Below are 26213 nucleotides of genomic sequence, written 5' to 3' on the forward strand. Positions count from 1 at the left end.
AAAGTGCCTAAAAGTTGCACAAAGTGGTCTGTTATGTGCAAAATGTGGAACCTTATCACATAGTGGCTGCCTGAAGCAATTAAAATGTATTAAATATATCGACGATGAAACAGTTATATGCTGTGAAGAAAGTGTTAGGTTAACTGATACATCAAACGAAATCTTGGATAAAGGGGCTGACGATGAGGATCCGAGGATAACTGAAATCAGATGCTTATAGAAAATTATCAATCAGAATGATATTATAATATCAAATCAACAAATAACGATAAATTTACTGAAAGAACAACTAGATTTATTTAAATATATGCAATTAACCGACCAGTCGCCATCTACTCAACAAAATATTAATTTAATAAACCATTCTAACAGAAACTTCAATTTTGAACGACCGATACAGTCTAGCAGTAGAGAATACCAAAAAAAAAAACAAAAAAACTACACCCGCAAAAAATATTGCTGTTAATGAAAGTCTAGCTGTTGATAAAGAAAGGAGTTCCCCAAAAAAAAACTGTGTTTAAAAATGTTACCAATAAAAATAAACACGTCGTTTCCTTAATCGAAAATAATAAACAATTATCAGCAGATATTTTAAGAATACAAACGGAAGTAAAATGTTCAGATATTATTAATTTAACAAACGATGAAAATTTGATAAATATTGAGAATACAAATTCGGTTACAAATAATAGTGGGCAAGAATGGAAAATGGTTAGACAAAAAAAAAGGAATGGACGTTTTGTTATAGGTAATAATGAAAACTCAGAGATCAGTGCTGTCCCAAAATTTACCCATTTCCATGTTACTAGAGTAGACCAACATACAACGGAAATATGTTAGAAAAACACTTTCCAGAAGTAATATGTACGTCGTTAACGGCTAAGCTCCCCATCATATATTCATCTTTTAACGTTTCAATTTTTGAACAAAATTTCGGTAAAGCGATGGACCCAAAATTATGGCCAGTAGGCTCCTATGTAAGTAGGTTTTTTTATGAAGCACCCAACACATACGCAAATAAAGTGAAGTATGAACAAATGACTTTTAAACAGGAAAAAGGAAGGGATCAGGAACTAAATCAATTTAAAATGGATTGTTTATTTGCTGATTATAAGGAGTCTGATTTGAAATTTCTTTGTATGACTGAGACGTGGTCAGCAGATGGCGAGGTGATTCATTATAGTTTTCCAAAATTTTAATATTGTAAATTATTTTAGTAGATCTCAATATAAATGTGGTGGCGTTGTAGTTTGGGCAAGGAATGATATGAAGGTTAGTTCCATTTTACTCGATCAGTACTGTGTTGAAAAAGATATTGAGGTATGTGGGCTGAAGTGGCATTATAATTCAATTCAACACACAATTTTAGTTTGCTACAGATGTCCTAAAGGTAAATTTGATGTATTTTATGAAAAACGTAATCTTATTTTAAATTCAAATTTTAAACCAAGTCAATTCATATTTTTAACAGGCGATTTTAATGTAAATTCCATGAAACTAAATAATTCACACAGATTTTCTGGTCTTCTAGCATCTTATGGTTTGGCATCCAGGAACTTTACACCTACAAGGTCGACTTCCACATGAAGGTACCACTGAAATATTTTGGATCAGGTATATACAAATTATCATGATTTTATAGGTACTGTAAATGTAAATACTGAATCGAATCACGATATATTCCTTTTGAGATTGAATTTTATTAATCTAACTATGACAGTTCGAAATACTTTCAGAGTAACACATGAAGGCGCTATAGATGCATTCAACAATCTCTTGAGTAAAGAAACATGGCAAGATGTTTATCATGCAACTGATGTTGAGAGTAAATATAATGCCTTTCATGATAAATTACAGTTCTATTTTAATATTAGTTGTCCTATTAGAAAAACCAAAAATTACCAAAACCAAATAAAAAAAAACATGGGTCACACAAGAAGTAAAATCTTCTGCAGATAGTCTGAAGGATTTGTATATTTTGAGTAAGGCATACCCTGAGCTAAAAACTCTATATAGACAAAAAAATATCAGCACAAAGGTCTTGTTGAGGCCACAAAGGGTCAGTTTTATTTTAACAAAATCTCTGAATCCTCCAACAAAAATAAAACCACATGGGCTGTTATAAATGAACTTAATGGAAAACAAAAAAAAATAACAAAAATATCTGTCTAAGAATAGATGATACTAGGATTACAGATTCAGATATAATATCTAACAAATTTAATGATTACTTTGTTAATGCACCAATAGATATAATTAGTAAAATAATTAAACCAGATTTAAATTTTCAGCATTCCAATGAATTTATTCAAAATAGTTTGTTCCTATCTTATGTAACAGAGGAAGAAGGATAATACAATATAAAATTAAAAACAAGGCATCGTGTGGTTTTGATGAAACATCAGGTATAGTAATTAAGAAAATTGCGTCTCAGATTTTGACTCCACTTACTCACATTATAAATGCTTCTTTTAATACTGGTGTTTTTCCCAGTTTGCTGAAAACTCCTATCATTTCACCGGTATTAAAACAAGGTGATCCTGAATTAATGTCAAATTTTCGACCATTGTCTGTTCCATCTGTGATATCTAAGATTATTGAATATGCAAAGCTAAAACAACTTTTATTATTTTTAGATATCCACCAAATTATCACAAAGCATCAATATGGATTTCGAAATAAATTTTCTAATTCCACAGATATTAACAGTTTCTATGAGGAAGTCTTAATCTCTATTAACCCATTAACGCCTACGGGTCCCATATGGGGACACAAAACCGCCCTCTATTTATGTGCGTGTACTAACTGACAAATTTAATTTGAATGCCACTGACTGAGAACTAATCGTTCGAAATGCTCATCGGATGCGCCTGACAAGATCCAGTTGCTTGTTGTATTCGCGAGTGAGAGGTTGTGCTATTTTTTATTGGACAGATTATTTTCGACGACGAAAATATGGACATCCCGTTACGGTAAGTTAAATTATGTCGATCTTATTTATTTTATTGTATATCTAGGCGATCGATTTTATTTAAAAAACGTATTTTCGCAATACTGTTTGTTGATTTTCTAAATATATGGTTCTAGTTTTTCATAATTTCGTCGTAAACGTCACTGTCACCATATGGGACCAGTAGGCGTACTACGGACAATATATATTAGCCTATAGTTTTATACGATAATTATAGTTTCAGAGGAATAACTCTTCAAGAAGCGTTAGATATCGCCTACGAATCTGATAACGAAGTCACTGATATATACATACAGCCACCTGACTGTCAGGATCTGACCGATGAGGATTCAGGAGATGAAGATGAGGGTGGAACTGTTGAAAATTTGAGTAGTCGTCAACTGTTAGCTCCAGCTGAAGTTGTATTTTCAAATGGTACGAGAGTGGAGGACACATCTGAAGATTTAGCAAATGAGCAATTACCTACTGTGGTACAAAGTGACGCTAAAGCAAATTCAGGACTGAAGATAGTAACTAAATCAGAGAAAAGTGAATTCATTGAGGCGGATCTTGTTTATCCTAATTATCCCTTTCCAACACCGAATTACTCGTCATATCAAAGTATGAGTTCAGTTCAATTATTTGAGTTGTTTTTTACAAAAGAATTTATTCAAAAGATAATAAAGGAAACAAGAAATTATTCACTTCTCAAAAATCTACCGGATATAAATTTGTCTGTAGAAGAGATAAAAGTTTTCATCGCTATTCTAATTGTCAGTGGTTACAATGTATTGCCAACAAAACGAAGCTATTGGGAAAACTCGAAAGACATGAAAAACGTTCTAGTTGCAGAATCTATGAGACGCGACCGATTTTTACAAATTTGCCGATGTTTGCATTTTGCTAGTAACGAAAGTATTGACTACAATGACAAAATGCATAAATTACGTCCCATAGTCGATCACTTAAAACAAAAGTTTCTAGAGCATTTTATACCCGAACAAAACCTTTCGTATGACGAGTCCATGATAAAATATTATGGAAGGCATGGATGTAAACAGTTTATACGCGGAAAACCTATAAGGTTCGGGTATAAAGTATGGTGTTTGAACACCAATAGTGGATACCTGATAAATTTCGAAATTTATCAAGGAAAAAGTATAATAAAGAAACAAGGTTATGATGCTATATTCGGAAAACCTGCTGCTCCACTTATACACATGATTGAAAATTTAGGAGCCAAAAAAGATCTCCGCTATAACTTCTTTATAGACAACTTATTCACTGGTGCTAACCTCCTTTGCACTTTGAAAGCAAATGGGTATGGAGCAACTGGAACAATTAGGGATGACCGAATTAAAAAAGAAGTTCCTATACCGCCTAAAAACATTATGGCCAAAGAAGCTCGAGGCACCTACACTTCAACTCTTGAAACGAACGATGGTATTCTTTATGTGAGGTGGATGGACAATAATGTGGTAACAGTGGCCAGTACGTGTTTTGGGGTTACTCCAGTGAAATCTGTAGAGAGATTTTCAAGGAAAGATAAGAGAAACGTACCTATACCACGTCCGGATGTAATTTCCAAATACAATAAAAACATGGGAGACACCGATCTGATGGATGCAAATGTATCTTGGTATGTAAAGTATATTGATTATAATAATATAATAACATACATTGTTTCAGTTATCGTATTGGTGTAAGATCAAAAAAATGGTACTGGTCGATATTCACATATCTTATTGATGTATCTATACAAAATGCTTGGATTCTCTACCGCAAAAGTGGCAGAAATATCAGCCAGTTGGAGTTTAGGCGAAGTATTGCTCAGGTAATGTTATAATTTACTACATATTTATGTAGTCTTACATGTTACTGTGATTTTTAGACATATTTGGCAAATTACAAAACGACAGCTAAAGGTCCAGGTCGAATGCCTAAAGCTGCTGGAAGTAACAGCCGTGTTGGAGACGATGTCAGATTTGATGGGCTAAACCATTACGTAGTAGTAGTGCCAGAAGGCAAAAGAAGAAGATGTGCCGGGTTCAATTGTATAAGCAAAGGGCGTACAATGTGTATTAAGTGCGATATTGGTTTATGTTTGGAATGTTTTATGAAATTTCACACAAACACTTAATTTAGATAATATTTTGTGTATACCCTGGAACGCCTACAGGGCCCATATGGTGACAGCATGTTTTTTGTATATTTTGAAATAAAAATTTATTTTTTTCCAAACGTAGGTTAATTTTACACCTTTCTTTATGAAAGTTCAAAAAAAAAATCGTAAATTCAAAAAAATTTTTTTCTCGGCGTTAATGGGTTAAAAACAGTGAAAATCTAACTTCCATTTTTTGTGACCTCAGTCGTGCTTTTGATTGTGTGCAACACGATGTACTCCTCGATAGATTGTACAGATATGGTGTTACGGGAGTTGCCCATACTTGTTTTTGTTTCTATCTGAAAGACCGACACCAAATAGTTAGAGTGAAAAATAACTTCAAGATTTCAATGTCTGATCCAATTGTTAATAAGAATGGAGTACCACAAAGCTCCATATTGGGCCCGATATTATTTATTTTGTATATTAATGAACTACCATATGTAATGTCTGATGCATTTGTATCAGTTTATGCTGATGACTCAACAATGCTATATCGCGATGAAGAAATAAATTTTTTACAAGATAAAATAACAAATTCACTGAAGACCTTCTCTGATTGGTCCAGTAATCAGTCGCTCCTGTTCAATGTTCACAAAACTAAATTTTTATCATTTACATCCCGTTCAAATTCTACAAAACCTGATTTAAATTGGAATGTATATAAAAAAACTATGGATTTATATATTTGGAGCCACTAAATATATGGATAAAAGCACTTTAAAAATAGTTAGATTAACTTTGAATTACAACTTTGATATTAAAAAACTAGGATGTTTAAGTTATAAATAGAATTGCTGACATGGTAACGTAGGACTCCAATGGGGTTGCTAGTACTTGTACAAAGTGTATATGAGGACTTGTCCTCACAGACACTTCGATTGTTTCTAAAAAGGGTCGTTTTCACCCCTAAAAAATAAAAAGTAACCAACAGCACAAGTCCAATTTAGAACTGTAGAGTAAGTATAACCTAAATCCAAATTTCCATGAAAATCAGAGGAAACACGATTATATTATTAACAACAGTAAACCAATATTGTGACAATTATACTGACTTTGCAGATATAAATACACGTCCTATGCAATTGTGTTTACACACCGAACGAGCTCCACGGTATTTGTTCAACTCAAAACACCTCATCAAATAAACATAAACGAGACATTAGAAAAATGTTTTTAACGCGATAAAAGCAATAGCGGCGAAACAATATTTTTTACTTCTTATGCAAGTAGCTTTTAAAAATTTATACATTCCCGCACCTACAAATAAAACAGAAAGTCAAATACGGCATTATTAAATATTTATCCTACGATACGAGTTACGTATACCCAGTTGCTTTGTAAACTAGTTAAAAATGTACAACGTAACAAAAATATACGAAAAGCGTATTTTATACAGAAAATAATGGAATAAGTGAATAGCAAAAGTAAAATAGTGGAAATGTTATCCACATGGAGTAAACATGCAAACATATAGTTTTGAAGAGTATAATAATATTCGATTAAGATTGAAGGTTATAAGAGCCACACTTGAGAATAGATAATATCAACAAAATGTAGCAGAATGCATTTTAAACAATATTTTATTTAAAAATTAAAATGGTGTGTGTCTATATATCTATACATAATAGGCTATATTCTCATCCTGTAATGAAAATATATCTCTTGTCTTTATTAATTCTCGTGTTTCGTTTATTTTTCCCACACTTAACTTCCATTTATGTTAATACCATCGGTCGATCTCATTTGGGAGCGATCATATTTAATAAATTGCAAATAATGCGATCCACCAACGATAACACTAATGACCACCTCCACTGCATAAAAAGGATTAATAGAAAAATGTAAGATCTAAGCGGTGAGACACAATTTGGTTTCAAGAGCGGAGTGGGTACACGTGAAGCAGCTTTCTGCTTGAATGCGCTTGTACAAAACTGCATGGATCAACGAAAGGATATAGTCATAACATTACTCGATTATGAAAAAGCGTTTAACATCGTAAAACGTGACGCAATGATAAAAATGCTACCCAACTGTACTTGCTACACAATGGTACTTGACGAGAAAGAAATAAGAGTTATTCAGAATCTCTATTGGAATCAAAAAGCACGAGTGAGACTGAACAAATCAACCAACACAGAAGAATTTGAAATTTTAAGAGAGGTGCGACAGGGGTGTATTTTGTCTCCCATGCTCTTCAATCTCTATGTGGAGAACATTTTTGCAGAGTCACTGGAAGGTTCTGAGTGTGGAATAAAGGTAAACGGGTTCCCGATAAATAACATTCGTTACGCCGACGAAACCGTGATAGTAACAGACAAGAACATGATATGCAGTTGATCTTAAATAAAATTAACAACGTAGGAAAAATATATGGCTTAAAGATAAATGCTGGAAAAACTAAATGCACGACAATAAGAAAAAACGCACTTTTAAGAATATAACTGCAAGTAGATAATGCTCCAATCGATCAAGTGAAAACATTTAAAACTTAGGAATAATGATGAATGACCAATGGGATCTTCAACAAGAAATAAAATGCCCTACCGACCAAGCAAGACAAGCTTTTATCAAATTTAAACCGCTACTATGTAACCGCAATCTTTCCTTCAATCTCCGCTATAGTATGGTTAAATGCTATGCATGGTCCAAATTGTTATACGGCATGGAAACATGGACGTTAAGAGTACCTTCTAATAATAAGTTGGAGGCCTTGAAAATGTGGACGTTGCGAAGAATGTTCCGCTTACCATGGACAGATAGGGTGCCATTAACACTACATCGTCCGCAAAGACCAGGACCTGTCATTGTTGGCACAAATCATACCTGTCGTGAGTATTCCACTATCTCTCATTATTGCCTCCAGCAAGAAATTGAAAAGTATTGTGGACAGAGGATCTCCCTGCTTTAGTCCCCTTCTTACTTTAAATTTGGAGGTCTAGTCCTGTCCTGTCTCATCCTTCATGTTACACAGTTATTTTTCTTTCCATTATATCCAAGTTATATCTCTCGTTTTTAAATATATTTTCAAGATAAAATATTTCCGTTGTTTAATAATCGCTACAAGTTCAAGATCTCTATTCATACATCCTAAAACTTCTTCATTTCTATCCTAATCAGCCCATGGAATTTTTAGAATGCGGCAGAATATCCACATCTCAAAGTTTTTCATTTATCATGGAAAATGTATATGATTTATAAGGATAATTCATATCATGATTAATAATCGCTACAAGTTCAAGATCTCTCTTCATACATCCTAAAACTTCTTCATTTCTATCCTAATCAGCCCATGGAATTTTTAGAATGCGGCAGAATATCCACATCTCAAAGTTTTTTATTTATCATAGAAAATGTATATGATTTATAAGGATAATTCATATCATGATTAATAATCGCTACAAGTTCAAGATCTCTCTTCGGACATCCTAAAACTTCTTCATTTCTATCCTAATCAGCCCATGGAATTTTTAGAATGCGGCAGAATATCCACATCTCAAAGTTGTTCATTTATCATGGAAAATGTATATGATTCATAAGGATAATTACAAATACCAAGTTGATAATAGTTAAATGAAAAGCGGTATTCACATTGTTACTAAATTTACTGATTCCAAATGAACTAGAAGTAAGTTTACCTGCTTCTGTAAAAATTTATATTTTAAACCTTTAGAAATAAACTTCAGAGCAAATTTTTAAGAACATTTCCCGTCGTGGACTTCGAGTAACTTCCACTCGAACATCGACAAGAAGCAGACCATCCAGAGAGACTTGAAAATGGCAAGTGAGATCTTGCCGAAACGTCGTCAAAATGGTTTTTATCAAAACCAACAACATTTAACGCGGAGTCAAACCCGGAATACCATTGATATAATATATATATATATATATATATATATATATATATATATATATATATATATATATATATATATATATATATATATATAAATTACTTTTAACGCATTAACTCTAAAATGTATCATAGGTTTGAAGCTATTTTTCTTCTGAACCATTCGATGGTTTTGGATTTCGATTTTTGTCTCTTTCTAATGAATTACTGTATCAATATTCTAGCTATATACGTAGTGTAAAAATAACGTGTTTTTTATCTTATTTTGTAATACCCTATGTAATTTATTAGAAACAAACATTTTCGTAACATGTTAACATTTTCATAAATTATCTCGACTATTAAAGGTTATACAAGACTCTAAATTTATTAATTGGTTTGTTTCTCGAAAGCGTTAAATGACATGTAATACTGTACTATGAGATGCTCTTAACTTTAAACCTATTTTACAAGAACTTAATACTACATCCGCTAAAGGAATTTCCTGCGCACATTCATCAAGGCACCAATTTTTTGAAATACGGTCCTTGTCAACATTTATTGAATTGTAAATAGTTTTTTTAGTCCAAAACTGTCTTATCAATTTTTTTTTATTTTTCATAGCCTACCTGTTTATATTCCATTCTTCTTTAGCCTTAAGTAATCCAACTTTGGACATAGGCCTCCCCCAAATCAATCCAGTGTTTTCTACTTTGCGCCACTTGCTTCCAGTTGTGTCCATCGATGTTCTTAATGTCATCAGCCCATCCCATTTTTGGTCCTCGTTTGCTTATTTTTCCTAACCATGGCCTCCATGGTTGTATTTCGTGGTTTCATCTTTTATCCTTTAGTCGGGCATTGTGTCCTGCGAAGCTCCATTTTAATTTGGCAGAATGTTCTCCTGCGTCGTTTACTTTGGTTTTGCTTCTTATCCCTTTGTTTGTTTTTTTTGTCTATAAGTCTCACCCCGAGCATAGAACTTTCCATCGCTCTTAGTGCCTTTACTATTTTATCCATATTAGACTTGGTGAGTGTCCACGTCTATGAGCCATACGTGAGTATAGGGAGGATACACTGCCCACACCAACCTTATTCTTCTGGTAATTTTAGTCCCAGGTAGATGTATTCGCTTATTGTTTCTAAATTCATGTCGTTTAACGTTATTTTTCGAATGTTCGGTGTATTTCTCAATATTTTTGTTTTTTTTTTCAAGTTCATCTTAAGACCTACTTTTTCCGAAGCTTGAAATAGTTGTGTCATCGTGGTCTGTAGTTCTTCGAAACTTGTAACGAATATTATAATGTGATCAGAGTATCTGAAAACACTCAGTTTTCTTCCATTAACATATATTCCTTTATCTGCCCAGTTAATGTCTTTGAACACGTCTTCCAGTCCAAGTGTGAATAACTTTGGTGATATAACATCTCTCTGGCGAACTCCTCTATTGATTGTTATAGCTTTTGTTTACGCATCTATTTGTATTTTAATTGTGGCTTTCTTGTAAATATTATGTATGAGCATTCTGTATCTGGAGTCTATCCTGCAGTTGTTCATAGCTCTTTCTCTCTATTGCCCAAAGTTCTACGGAGTCGAATGCCTTTTCATAATCAACATTCATTGTATAAGTTAAGTGATATTCATTGGCTTTCCATATTAGCGTTTTGACTGTAAGAAGATGATCCGCTGTACTGTAACCCTTTCGGAATCCTGCCTGCTCTACCGGTTGATAGCTATCGAGCTTCGACGTTAACCTGTTAGTTATTACTCTCATAAACAGTTTGTGCATTTGGGACAGCAGAGAGATTGGTCTACATTTCTTCAGATCTCCCCTGTCTCCCTTTTTGAAGAGAAGTATTGTCAAACTTTCATTTCAATCATCTGGGACTTCTCCTTTGTGAAGACATCCGTTGAAAAAAATTTTAATTCTTTGAGAAGAAATTCACTCCCCTCCTTCAACATTTTTACAAGTATTCCATCTGGGCCCGGAGCCATATTGTTCTTTAGTTGTGCCATAGCTTGCTTTATTTCGAAGGATTCTATGTTAGGGAGTATTTCTCAGTTGACTTTCTCTTAAGATCTTCCTTTGCAGTGTTATCTCGGTTCTTGTTTGAGGAATATAAATCACGGTAAAATGTTTGAGTAACTTTTAGGATTTCGTTCTTTTCTCTTATTTCTTTTTCATCTTTATCCTTCAATGAGATTATAATTGGCTTTACCAAGTTTGATCTTAAGCATTTCAGTTCTCGGCTCTTTTCTATTATTTTTTCTACCTTGTTTTAAAGAGATCCTTAAATAGTCCTTCATACCCTTCTTTATTTGTTTATTCAATTCTTTGAAACCATTGGTGTTTCGCTTTCCTTCGCTTAGAAATGTGCGTCTCTTTTCCAAGTCCATTTCCATCTCTTATTCTGTCTTCTTTATTTTTCGTTTTCTTTGCAACAGTCAGTCCTGATTTCAAGAGCTTTCGTTGCATTTCTTTATTAATTGTTTTCATGTCGAAATATTCTTGTTGATAATGTTCTACAAATTCTTTTCTTAAGACTTTTCCGTACTCATCTCCCTTCTGTCGTATTTTAGTTTGATCTATCTGATTACAATATTTATGTGGCCTGCTTCTAGTGGTTCTCGTCTGTTTAACAAGAATCCTTGCTCTTAAAAGGTGATGATCGCTGCCAGTTTTGAATCGATTGAGAGCAGTCACATCTTTAAAAATGTCTTTATTCCCACACAAGAAGTAATCAATCTCGTTTTTCGTCTTTTTATTCGAAGATATCCAGTCCATTTTCGGTTTGCTGGTTTCTTGAAGTGTGTGCTCATGGCATATAAATTTTGTTGTTCTAAGAAGTTATATAATTTTTCTCCTCTTTCATTTCGTATGCCATAACCACAGTATAAAGAGGTTCCTCTTTATACTGTGCCATTACCATGCATCCCTATTTTAGTTTCAGTATTTTCTTTTTTTTACTTAATTTTGCGTTAAAATCACCCATTATGATGGTATATTCCATTCATGTGTAATAAAATTCGATAAAATCACCTTACCCTGTAAAAGTGCTTTTTTATTGACAATAGAGATTAATAGATAATTAAGAAAATGTTAAGAAAAGATAAAGCTCCCGTAATATTAGTAAGATTATAAATTAAGTAGCATTTGTTTCTATTAAATTTCACAGGGTGTTGTAAAATAAAATAAAAAAATACATTTTTATTTTTATAAGTGTAACGTTGTCATTTCTAAGAAAACAATAGTGCAATAATTCTATAGAAATAAATTTTTACTACATCAATGGTTCAGAAGAAAAATAGCTTCTAACTTATGTAGGCCAGAAAATGTAGCTGAAAAATGGCAAAACCTCGTAATTTTTTCGTCCAGCATCGATTTGTACAAAAAATTGAGATTAGAATCATTTCCCCCTTTAGTTCTATTTCTATAGTAAGCCGTTGTACGCTTTTGGTTTTTAAGGATAAAAACTACCACTAATTGTAAAAAATTATATAAAAACATTATAAATCTTGATCGGTTAAATAATGATTGTTTTGTGTTTTAGGATATAATATCATAATATTTCAACCCTTAAAAACCACTCTTAATAACTTTACAATTTTTAGAAGTAATTTAATAGATCTATACAGAAAAAAAAAGTAAAACTACGTACATGAGCAGATATTTCTTTTTTTCTGTCTTGCGATTAGAATGGAGAAAGTGGAACATATAGCGTATTACTACCGAAAATCCGGTTGTGTGGTATTATATACATTAAAAATGCCTTTTTACACTCACAAATTAGCTATTCAAATTTTTCAAAAATAAAATCGTTTTATAAACATAGCTCCTTCATATTTGGTGATAAAATGTTTTTTCAAAAATGATTTTATAGGGTTTTTTAAATAGCTATACGGCTATGCAAAGTTAATTCCGTAAGATCTCTTAGTTTTTAAACTGAGTGAGCCCTTTAAAGGGCTCGAATAAGGGGGTGTTTGCTCGTAAATAGAGGTTTATCTCGCTAAATATTCACTGTAAAGAAAATCTATTTACAGCAAAATTTTAGTTACTAAAAAAGCTACAATTTATTATTGTATCATTTATTTTTTCGTATTCCAGTATTTTCGGAGTTATTTTGAAGAAATGTTGAAAAATATGAAATTCCAAAAAATCAACTTATTTTTAAACTCCAATTTTTTTTTAAATTAGGACTTTTAGATAGGTCAAACTTCTTGGGTGTATTAATAATACATATATAAAAAGAATTACAGAAGGGTGAAGATCAATTTTAATAAGAAAAGTAGTTAGGAGGTTGTTTTCACTGATTTTTTTTGTAGAAAAAAGTAGGTACCAACCTTATTTTGATAATAAGTCGTTCAATTTGTATGCTAGAAGCTATTTTTTTTTAAAGATACTTGTGGCTGTGCTCTTGAAAAAAGATTTTGTAAACTTTCCTCGAAAAATGCAAAGTTTTCAATCGCGAATAACTCGAAAAATGCAAAGTTTTCAATCGCTATTAATTCGAAAATATTAGTTTTACGAAGAAAACATTTTTTGGTTAACATGTAATAAAAAATTTTCACCCCCGAGGTGAGATGGCAACCCCAAGGTATTAGCGTTTACATGCATGATATAGAAAATAATCCTTGGGCTATTCCCTACCTTGAAAATTTACCTGAAAATTTCAAGTAAATTCACGCTGGCCGAAAAAATTGCGACCTAAAATGCTTCATTTCCTGGCCTTTGGTAACTTTAAGACAATGCGTTAATTTTGGATTTTTTTTGCTAAATTCAGTTATTTTTCAGTTGCTTGTTTATTTAAAAAACAGTTTTACTGTCTGCATTTATTTTTTTAATGCAGTTTTTTGCATCAAATTTTGTGATTTACATTCCTTATATTTGCTAATATATATTTTATAGTGAACATTACAATTACTTTCTGACAATTTTCCCAGTACGATAAAAAATTTAATTTAACTTTTGTTAAAGACGGAAGTTAATCCAATCTCCCAATTTATTCGTATTCAACCTTCGCTGGAAAAAAACCGAGCGTTCCCGATTGGTGTAAGTTGGAAATTGATTTTCTCTGGTTTGCTTTGCATTCTTAATATGTACATGTGGCGCTAAGGCTGCGGAATCTGGCGATTTGCTGTACTTACTGAAAGTGATTATAAAACTTTCATACTGCCGACGCAGATCTTGTAACACAGAATATCTAATTGTGAGATACGGTGGGTTGGAAAACGGAAGAGCTGAAATATTTAAGTGTCTAAGGTAACGCCAGAATATTATTTTGGCATTCATGCCTCTGATGATTTTACTATTAATTATATAGATTTAACATCTTTGAGAGTCTGCTAATTAAGATACTTCTAATAGTTATTAGTTGAACTAAACAGTAAAGATGGAAAAATTAAATAAATTGCATTTATTTAAACATCTCCATAATCTAGTACGGATTTATTGGTTCCTCATACTTAGAGACTATGCTAAAATTAAAATATTAACTTTGGCAGTTTAGTAAATAACGAAACTCTATCGAATACGTCGCAAATTTTCAGTTGAAAACAAGTCAGTTCTTGTCAGAATGTGCTAGTGTTTACACCATTGTAAATGTGCGATTTTATTAGAATTTGTTTTTTGAATCTGTGCCTGGATAAAATATAACGAAAGAAATAAAGCTTGAAATAATACTTCGTTGAAGAGAAAGTATTTAAATCTTATTTTGTATAATAAATTAATATTAGAAAACAAATAGTATAAGAAAATATAAATACATATTTTTTGTGTTAAGAAAATTTGATATTTTTTCAAATAAAAAAGTTGCTAGGTTAGGAAACTGACTGTTACATATTTGTAATACTAGGTTGTAAGGTAAGCATATTCTCCAGTTATTTTGTACCAATATATCATATGTTTTGTTTTTATTGTATGGTGTTTTAATAACATTTTTCGAAGTATTAATGTACAGAGTGTTTATAGAACTTTAAAATTTAAAAATTTGAAATTTAAAAATTTAGTATGTACCTACTAAGTTGTTTTTTATTTCGGAGGCCTTGCTGCAGTTCTTCAAAGAGGCCTGACTGTTCAAGGAGCTATAATACAAGGAGAAGAAATTCCTGTTCAGTTATTACACCTGCTTCGTTATATAAAATATAATGTTTATTTTATATAGATAATTGCTCGATTTAATTCATCTGGTTTTGCCAAGGTGTAAACAAAAAATTTATTCTGGTAAAATTTATCAAAACGTTTTTTATAATGAATCGTAATTTAATTTCTGAGTTAAAGCGTGGTAGAATTATCGCTTTAGTTGAAGAAGACCATTCACACCAGTTCGTGCTTTCTGAGTGAAAGAGTGAATGTTTCTTAGTCTTAGAGTATGTATTGTCTCAGGGATATGGAATAGGTTTTTGGAGACAAATTTGATAGAGCATAGAGCCCGCTTTGGTAGACCCCTAGTTACCAATGAGCAACAGAATAGATGTATCAGAATTTCCATTCGAAGAAAAATTTGTTTGTCTATACCAGCCCTCCAAAGAGACTTCAGGCATACTACAAGAGTCAGAATATCGTTGGCTATAATAAGAAGCAGTATTTTAGAAGAAGAAGAAGAAGAAGAGTCAGATTTCAGGAGTCGTCGACCAATAAGAGTTCTTCAGCTACAACCTAGACATGTTTTGCACTGAGTCCAGTGGGCTCAAAAATACATACAGCTCCCTCAACAGTTTTTGAAATTTGTGCTTTTTTAGACAAGACCAGAATTTGTTTAAATAGTGATAGCTGGCGAATTCGTGTTAGGTGAGAGCTAATAAAAGCTGCACAACTAGCACATGCCTGTCCCATACTTCGCTGGTGGCAGTAATATGTTTTGGCCAAGTATAATGGCAGGTGGACGCTCGGAATGGGTGGTTATTCACGGGACTCTAACATTAAAAAGGTACATCACACGGATTTTAAAACCTCATGTGAGCTTATGGCGAGAAGCTGTGGGTAAAAATTGTGTGTTTGTTGATGATTACGCCCATCCACATAGGACTTAAGCAATGAATGATTATCTGGAGACAGAAAGTATGGAGTGACCTGCGGTGGCTCCATACATGAACCACATTAACCGTGCACGCGAAGTGCACTTCAGAGCTGTTCATGACCGAAGGAATCCTCCTAAAGCCCATCGTGAAGTTACAATTGCCTGTAGAGAAGAATGGGAGAATCTGCCACAAGAAATGATTGTTAGAGTTGTTAGCAGTTTACAATTTCTGAAATATTTGTCCTAGAGATATTTTAAAAACCTATCTGTCCCAGACAAACAGATCAACATGTTTCATACGATATTAAATATGGTGTAAATCTTAAAAGAATTTTTAAAAATTAAAAATCATACGCCAATGGCTAAGTGGAAACATGAACGAGATAAAAATAAACAGATTCGGAATTAAGACTCCCCTGTAAAAATTGACATGTAATTTAAATTTTTATTGGTTTTTACACAGTAATTTTACCTCGTTTGATAAGGGTTTCAATTTCTAACCGTAAGATTTTCTAAAAATGTTTTAGAGTGTAACCATTAAAGCATCAGTATTAATACTAAGACGTATTTACTTTAATTTTATAAGCACTTCAGATAATAGTGATTTATTTTTAATTCGAGAAAGCTTTTGATAGATATTGTCAGGGATACAAAAACTAGCAGTAATACTTAAACAACATATGATTTTTTAAATAATTGTTAATTTACTTTTTTACCTTCTCCCGTAAGGGAACGAATGTCGCGTTGGGATACCTTGAGGCTATTGGAACATTTTCTTTCCGCTACTGATTCGCACGATTTAAAAACCTAACTCACTGGGGCATAAATGTTAGGTACGGTGTATAAAGTAAATTATTTACGATAATATACGAAGGCCCTTTGGAAACGTTGAATCTCGTCAGGGTGAAATTGGGGGGAAGTATTTTAAAATGTTTAAGCAAAATAAGATGTTGTTCCAGAATATTTTAGTCAACGTGAATAAAGAATTTAAATCAGCTCTACATTAGAAATAAAATTGTAGTAATAAAAAAGTTTAATATAAAAAAGTTAAAAAAAAACAAAGTTATGGCATCATAAAATTATTAAAAGCATATAAATCAGTAAAACCTGTTTTTAATAAAAATCAATACCGACAAAACCGATAAAATAAAAGGAATATAAATGGTAATTATATGCTGCCTGCAATAAAACACGTTAAAGTAAAATGCATTTGTGTGTGCAAACAGTGAAATTAGGATGGTAATTTATATACAGAGAGTGAGTTTTTAGCGAGGAATCCCTGAAACAGCTTATACTATTTATATCAATTTTGGTCTGTGAAGTCTTTGTAGATACTACAGTAAAATCAACAGTTTACGTTTCCCGTGATTGGTCGTCATCATCATGTCATTTGATGAAGTTATATACATAGGGAAAGACAAAAAAAATATGATGATGAATGTTTTAGATATAAAAGTAATATAAGTAAATTTTAGTAAAAAGTAAAGAGGAACCTCTAAACAAAAAATTACCTAACAAAAAAAATTAAAACAATAATATCTACATATTTAATTAAAAAGCATCGCTAGGATATCAAAATAAAATGTAATAATACACACATATCGGATTTAAAGCTGGTTAATCCTACATGTCACACAAGGAAAAATATTTTTTCCTAATAAAACTGTAAGAGCCAGCTTAATCCTAATATCTCTTACTACCAATATCTTATCATACTACCAATTTTAATGAACATGAAGACCGCCAAATTTTAAATTAAGACACCCACCGACCAATCGCAGCAAACGTAGGCTGTTAATTTCACTGTACATACAATCTGTATTTCACAGATTTTCCGTTTTTTCTGAAAATATAATAAAGATCTCTAAGATGGAGATCTGTCCTCAATCATATTAAAACATTGTCGACTCCGTCAACCAATCCAGTTCCCGCCGTAAAGACTCTTCGCACCAACTCCCACGCAAAATAAATGGACAATCACCAATTTGATTTAAATCGGAATCAGCTAGAACATCTGTGGAGATAGAGGTACCGAAATAACAGTTATATCGTTCTATCAATTTCGATTCAGACGCAAAAAATCAAATTGAAACAAAATTTTATTTAAATGGTTTAAAAACAACCTATTTATTACAATGGAACGAAAATAACACAAAAGAACAAATATCAAAACTAAATAGTTATAAAAGATGTTCGATATTAACGTCCATTAGTCTCTCATAAATTTGCATAAAGTCTGCATAAATTTGCCCTTTTGCTTGGAGAACGCCGAATTCTTGCAAAAATTCCAAAAATTATTTCTAAATTCGTTGCAAGTATCTTTTATCCCTAGCGAGAGTTGTGTACGATTTTGTATCGGAATGGAATAAACAAATGCTTTTATGTATCCCCAAACAGAATAATCGCAGAATAATTAATCATCTATCATCTAACGAACCAGGTAAAACATTTTGCAGGAAATTTAAGTAATCAGCACCATTTAAACGAGTAGGCAATTCCACAGGCATAACTAGACTCGTTAACTACTCCTGTCTAGACGTTTATTCTAAACCTATGCTGATGCCTAAATTCTTGAACCACGTGGAAATTGTCACCAAAGTACGAATAATATTGTGCATTATGCACATTAAAAATTCAATTTTTTGTGAATGTAGCTTTGTCGCAAAATTGTCACAAATGTATCTGAAAAAAATCTTCATTTTGATTTTTCTGATTTTGTAATCATCTAGCGAATTCTTCACGAGCAGAAAAATCTTCTTGTAGCAGTGCTTGTATACTTCCCGTCATATAAAACTGGTACACTTTTTTTCCCAATGTAAACCTGTGTTCAGACTGGATACAAAGATCCGTAAATCAATTCGTTGTTGCCATCACAGATAACGGAATTGCACAAAATCTAAATATAAAAAATAACGTTCAAAAATGTATTAAGTTTTTAGATAGGCATTATTTTTATAATAGGCCGTTAAAAACGGTTTTCAAAACGTGACAGTTACAATCCAATATCTCACTGTAATGTTTTATTATAATAATTTAAAGTTATGTTTAGATTGATTATCTATCATTATTTTTGAATTGAAATATTTTCATAAATTATAATAAAACACAAATCAATGTGTGGGTACTTAATTGAGATTATGAAAAATTACAATAGTAATAGGAGAATTTTTTAGGATGCACGTTTAAATAAATGTGACTGACTGATAGAGAATGCTCGATAATGTTTTAGTTTTTAGTATACTCGAAACCTGCGGTCTGTCGCACAGCCCTGCTCTTAGCTGGTTTCATATAATATTTTCGTTGAACTGGCAACGGTGCCCTAGAAATTAGAATGACACATGTGACAAGATCAACGTACACAACTTAAAAAACACGATTTTTGGTTATAAGAGTTGTACCAGTTTTTTATGACGCGAACGGTACCTTTGTAAAATGAAAAAAATTTAAATTTTCGTTGTGTAAGATATTTCCTACGGAAGGTTTTGAAATAATGGGATACATGGCAGATAGTTTTCGAACGCTAATTTCTGGATTTTAACTAATTACAAGGCGCAATCTTCAAAGGGCTCTAGCTCCTTTAGGAAGCATTTTCGGACTAGGTAAATTGGGTTAAATTGACTTAAAATTATCTAAAATTATAAAATATATATATATATATATATATATATATATATATATATATATATATATATATATATATATATATATTGGTTTGTAGGAATTAAAACTCTATTTGTGTTATGTCTCAATATTTCGTCACGATTTTGTGACATCTTCAGGAGAAAATAGTAAATTCAATATATATATATATATATATATATATATATATATATAAGAATAAGAAAAAAGAAGTACTTGTGACTCGTTTGGAAAAAATATATAACTGTTTTGGATGGGTTGGAGTCAATAAATGGGCTATTGGATTTGAAAGATTTCTTCCGGTCTCACCACCATATTCAGCCTCACACTGAGTACAACAAAATTTGAAAAAACGAATTTAGTATACAGCATTAGTTGTACTCAGTGTGAGGCTGAATATGTTGGTGAGAAATCTGAATATGAGACCGGAAGAAATCTTTCAAATCGCATTATTTCTCACAGAAGTGATTGCAGAATTAAAAAACCATCTTGTGCTTTGGCAGAGCATGTAATCGATAAAGACCATATTATGGATTTTGATAACATTAAAATTTTATGTAGTGAAAGTAATAAATTTAAAAGGACTTTTTTGGAAATGGTTTGTATTAGCAAAAGTGATAATAATTTAAACAAAAGATCAGAAATTCAAAATCTAAGCAAAATTTATAATTATATTCTTTCTTTATGATTTATATATAAAACTTGTAAAATGTCATATTTAATTCTCCATATATCTGTTACATTTTTTCAGACATCTGTCAACGGTGAATAAATCTTCTTCTTTTTTGTTACTAAACAAAAAAGAATGTTTAAACGAAATTTTATTTTTGGCAATATAATTTTCAAAAATAAAACTTTTAAGTTGGCATTTATGACATTGAGGCTTATTTGTAATCGGTTGCTATTTTAACTTATTTATAAATTCAATTTTTTTTATAAAAAAAATGTTTTCAAAATTATACTACAAATTTTCAGAGAAGCATTTATTAGATTAGGACATTTTTATATTAATTATTTTTAAGATGTATTAGCAGCAATTTTTATTTACTAAACTAATTTTTATTTGGTAAGTTAACAAAAAAATTGTTTTTTCTTTCTAGTTCAACCTTGTAAGATATTTTGTCTTTTTTAGCTATTGATAATAATTGTAAACACAATTGAAAGCTCGATATATAAAAAAATAGTTAACCAATAGCTCTTTTATTGACTCCAACCCATCCAAAACAGTTATATATATATATATATATATATATATATATATATATATATATATATATATATATGTATATATATATATATATATATATATATATATATATATATAAACATATATACATATATATATATATATATATATATATATATATATATATTTATATATATATATATATATATATATATATATATATATATATATAAACATATATACATATATATATATATATATATATATATATATATATATATATATATATAAATATATATATATATATATACATATACAATATAGGACAATTTTTAGTGAATAAATTAAATTAAAAAAAAAATAAAATCAAATGTCATTTAGATACGTTAAAAAAATTTAAATTTTTACTGTTCTAGTTGTAAGTATTGAAATATTTATTTTATTTACATGGAATAATTATTCTAATAAATTTACAGTTTTCTCCTGAAGAAGTCACAAAATCGTGACGAAATATTGAGACATAAAACAAACGGAGTTTTAATTCCTACAGACCGATTGCTGATAATATAAATCAATATTAACAGAGTACGGTCGAAAATAATTTGAAATATATATATATATATATATATATATATATATATATATATATATATATATATATATATATATGTTGATAATATTTTTTAATTAAAATCAATAGATATACTTCCATATCTCGTTATACCATAGTAACTACCTAGCCAAACGAATTACCTAAAAAAATATATGACAATCTAGTGCATTATACACTCCCAAAATAACATTAAATTATGTATTAAATATGTAGCTTTAGCGATTTATTTTTAGCAGCAGTATTCTGACCTCCCATGATATAAAGATCATATTTTCTTACTATGTATCTCCTATAATTTAGACCTACCCTTGCTCAATGAAAATCATTGCGTTATATGGTTTTCTTTCTGAATAGACAGGTTTAATTTATAGCCGGAAAATTCGCTATAGGAAATTGGATTTTCTTATTTTTTGAAGGATATAAATTAGAAACGATAGATAAGATAACATCCTATAATTTTTATAACTAAATCAGTGAAAGACTATAATCTACTGTGGGTAAGAAATACCAAGGACAGTCTTGCTTTTTATGTTGTATATAATTTCTTATTATACTGTCGCCTGAAAATTTCTGGAGCACGGATAATCGTATTATTTCCTTAACAAAATCTGTTATTTAGTAAGAACAGTTTCTTTCGGTTTTAGAGACGTTATGTTTTACAACTGAGAACTGAGATCTTGTGACCAAAAACCAGTTTTTACAATTGGTTTTATCTTGATGGTTTGTGGTTTATCTGTAAAAAATATGGTTGCAATAAATATTTCCTGAATACTTAATTTAAAACTTTTAAAAATATATGTCGGTCACTAATGACCGCCACGAGCTGGTTGGAAGTTTTTTCTCTACACGCTGGGCGGTTCGTTGTCGGTCATTCCAAGTTAACTATCACGTGCCTACATTTGGCAAGGTTTATCCACGAGACTTATTAGATCTTTCGTATCAGTTGCGAAAACGTAGTCAAGTAGAAACATGTGTCATCGGAAGCAGCAAATACAATAAATAATTCAGACAATATCGGATAGACTGAAGAGATAAAAGAAGTGGATTAAAAAATCAACGTATTATTACAATCCACGAGAAAATAGTCCAGTTGTAATAAAAAAAATTAACAAACTCATTTAAGAACAGGAAAATATTCTTTTATAGAATCATTGACTCTTGGGAAGATCCAACTGATGAGCACTATGATTATGAGTCATCAGAAAACAGCGGATATTCTGACCTTACTTTGACCTCTCAAATAAGGGCTAACTATGATAATTAAACTATGGAACAAACAAACTAGAGGAGACAGTTCGAAACAAGATCAGTTTGGCAGCGACCTTGAAAATAATATATTTCCGTTTCCTTTGCTTGAGCCCAATTAACAAGCCAACACGGTATCGCTGTAGAGTATTTAGCTACACTTTGAGACTGTTCTCCAATAGATTGTTTTGCAGCGATTCTAGATTCTGAAATTGTAGATTAAATCGCACTTATTTACTAGTCAAGTTTTAATTAGCCACCAAGTTCATCTCGATTACGTCAATGGAAACCTAGAAGTAACAAACCAAATTAAGTTTCTTGTTTAAAAGGGCTAAAACGGCCATATGAAATAGTTAAACTGCATGAAATAGTAGTCATCTTGAACGTTATAACCTCGTTTTGGCGATGTGTCTCTTCAAGAAAGGGGATTTTTTTTGTGGGACTCTGAGCAACTTAAGCAAAAGGGGGGAGGTGATGGAGAAGTTAAAAGCCTACGCACACCTCGAAGAGAAACTACCTCCGCTGTTACCAGAGACACGATGAGAATAGCTCTTGGATCTGCATTTTGGCTTGCAGCTTCGAAATTTGTAATCGTCTACGTCGATCACTGATGGCCACTACAAACTTGTTGGAAGGTTTAGTCTTAGTTCCTGATGACAACTCTGGAGTTAAACATGTTATTAAATAAAATACTTATTAACTTCAAAACAGGAAATATTCATTGATTAGTATCCAATAGTATCCAGTATTAGTATAATAATAGTAAATTTGGAATGAAAACAAGGATGATTAAAATTAAAAAGTAAGTGTATATGCATAGGAAAACTTAAAATTAATAATATATTTCATCAATCAATATAATAAAAGTACGTATTTACAAAATGAAAATATACGAACAACTGGAGCAACATTTGAGAACTAATAATAGAAAGGTCTAGTTACTGAACTGGTGACGAACAAGTTAATACAGTCTAGCCAAAGTCCCCTTCCTCCCTCGTATCGTTTAAACGGTTATACTTATAATAGTAAAATTTGGAGGTAGGAAATAAATGGACGTTAGTCATAACAGGTGACGTAATTTACTGAACTGGTGACGAACAAGTTAATACAGTCTAGCCAAAGTCCCCTTCCTCCCTCGTATCGTTTAAACGGTTATACTTATAATAGTGAAATTTGGAGGTAGGAAATAAATGGACGTTAGTCATAACAGGTGACGTAATAGTCAGAGATGACGTTACAGATCCACTGTGACCGGTAATTTTAAATGGGGCCTTATGGCAAGTGATATCTCGTTTGAACGGTTTTGAAAATGCCTACAGTCATATTAATTTTGTTTGAGTTTAAGCTGATTTTGATGACTACATTAAATAAATACTAAAATTGTAGTTTCGCATTTAATTAATAAAGATTTAAGAACCAGTTCTTATATTAAGTGTTCAAAATATGCTACTTAATGACAGTAAAGCATCCTGTTGCTTAATCCTGTCGTATTTATTTAAATATGTCGGAGAAAATTGCCCTACATTCTTCAACAATTCGTTATTTTAAAATATCAATACTATCGTATGCTGTAGCATAAAACTTAGATTTTAAGTACTTGAAGAGTTTCCTGATCTACTCGTAGGTAACGTCTGACTGCACCATAATAGTGTGCAGAAGCAGAATGTTGTGAAAACGTTATTTTTAAGTTGCCGATTTTATCTGGATTATCTTCCAGAATTTCAAGAATTAACGGCTTAATTGCGTTGAAAAAACAACATAGTCGGGCGACTATGTGGTTTTCCAAAATACGTGCCCAAATGTTTACTTTTATATTTTCATGACAGACGTGAGGATTTGTGTCACTCCAATACCTCATATTGTGTGTGATAACATTTCCATTGAGGAAAAAAGTACGTGAGCCACAAAAAGAAATTGGTTTATTTGGGGCTGTAGACGTAACTTGAGCTGTAGAAGAAGTAGGGTTCACTACCATATCTGCAATTATTTCAATTTTTTTGTCATCCTGTTTGGTCATTTCATCGGCTTCTTTATTGCCCTTATGACCCTAGTGGTCAGTGATCCAGACTACAATAACCTTACTATGGTCTCCTAATTTATTAAGGACAATCACTCAATCTATAATAGAACTGAGGTCTTAAGAATTAAGTGCCTTAAACGCTGCCTGGCTATCTTTTATTATATCTTAAGTTATTATGTTCTGCCTTTCTATTTTTTCCGCGCAGTGATGGATTGCTGTTATTTCCACCTGGAAAATTGTGAATCTGGCTTATCTGTTGCTGACTATGTATTATGTATTATGTAGTTGTTTTTATGGTCGTAATACACACGTATGCTAGCCTTTGTCCATTACTAAGCAGCCTTATTGCTCCCACTGGCCGCGTCTTTGTCCACCACGTCACATCTGATTAAGGACATGTAGCTTTCTGTATGGTTTTTAGTATGTGAGTGTTCCATGTAAGCCTATGATAAAAATATAACCCTAGCTTTTTTTTTCTTTGGCAAATAAAATCTCTGTTCCTCCCAGCACCGGTGGTTGTGTTAGGCCTTGTAACGCTGTATTTTTTGTGAAGTTAACGTTAAGTTATTTGTCTTTTTTGAGTATTAACTATCAGTCTCTCTTGTTTACACCAGTTTTCAACTCTATTAAGGGCTGCTTGCATTTTCTCAGACACCACTTGGGCAAATTTGCCCTTGACGAAGATGGCAATATTGTCAGCGTATCCTAAACAGTAAAAAATTTTTGTAGACAGATTTTTAAGAAAACCATCTAACAAGGTTATCCAAAATAGACGTGACAGCACTCCTGGTTGTAGAAGTTGCCACCTTCCGGTGCTGTGATGGTTGCTTTAAACAGAGCAGATATTACTATCCTATTTTCAGAAATGCCCTTATTCATCTGCATATTACCGCAGGTGTACCTCGTCTACTCATTGCCTTTATCAAAGAGTTGGTAGTAACATTATTAAATGCCGCTTAAATATCTAAAAAAGATAAGCCTATTTAGATCATCCAACGCTAAGTTCGTAGATTTACCAGGTTGTTATATATATTGACGTTTGCTTAGAGGATTATTTTTTAGCATTTCGTCTTTTACGTAAAGAAGTCTTTGCAGCATTGTTAATAGAAAATACGATCGGTTATTGGTCTATATGACTCTGCTGTTAGGTCGGACACTTTAGCTACCTTAGGCAAAATAGATAGACGGATAGACAGATAATTCCGAATAATTTGTAATTAGTATAAACACGTTTTTGCAAATTATCACCAGAATTTAGAAGCAATTCATAAGCGATAAAGAGGCACTAGCTATTAACTACCTACTTATATATCCACGAAATGCAAATACAAGTAATTAAAGAAGAAAAAAATCTCATAAAATGAAGAATAAATCCATTTAATTATTAGTAATGACTCAAAACAAAGAATAATTGGTCAATTTTTTCTTTAGTAGTAAATAATTAAATAAAAACCGGTTTTAATAAAAACAGTTTGGTACGATACTGATTTCAAACAAACTTATTAGCATCTAAAATCATACCACGACACCTACTGACATAGATAAACAAAA

The 26213-nt window shown here is 31.6% G+C and overlaps 2 protein-coding genes across 4 annotated transcripts in view; one reads left to right on the plus strand and one right to left on the minus strand.

The window, feature by feature from the left end:
* dnc (phosphodiesterase dunce) overlaps positions 1–26213 on the minus strand; it is a 760818-nt gene that overhangs the window by 666704 nt on the left and 67901 nt on the right. The gene's annotated exons all lie outside the window — the stretch shown is intronic.
* Positions 2755–3596, plus strand: LOC140435977 (uncharacterized). Its single transcript, XM_072524689.1, has 3 exons — positions 2755–2972; positions 3189–3480; positions 3573–3596. The coding sequence occupies exons 1-3, from the start codon at positions 2956–2958 to the stop codon at positions 3594–3596; spliced, it is 333 nt and encodes a 110-aa protein (XP_072380790.1). The 5' UTR covers positions 2755–2955.

Source organism: Diabrotica undecimpunctata, chromosome 3 (genome assembly GCF_040954645.1).
Source record: "Diabrotica undecimpunctata isolate CICGRU chromosome 3, icDiaUnde3, whole genome shotgun sequence".
Classification (NCBI taxonomy): Eukaryota; Metazoa; Arthropoda; class Insecta; order Coleoptera; family Chrysomelidae; genus Diabrotica; species Diabrotica undecimpunctata.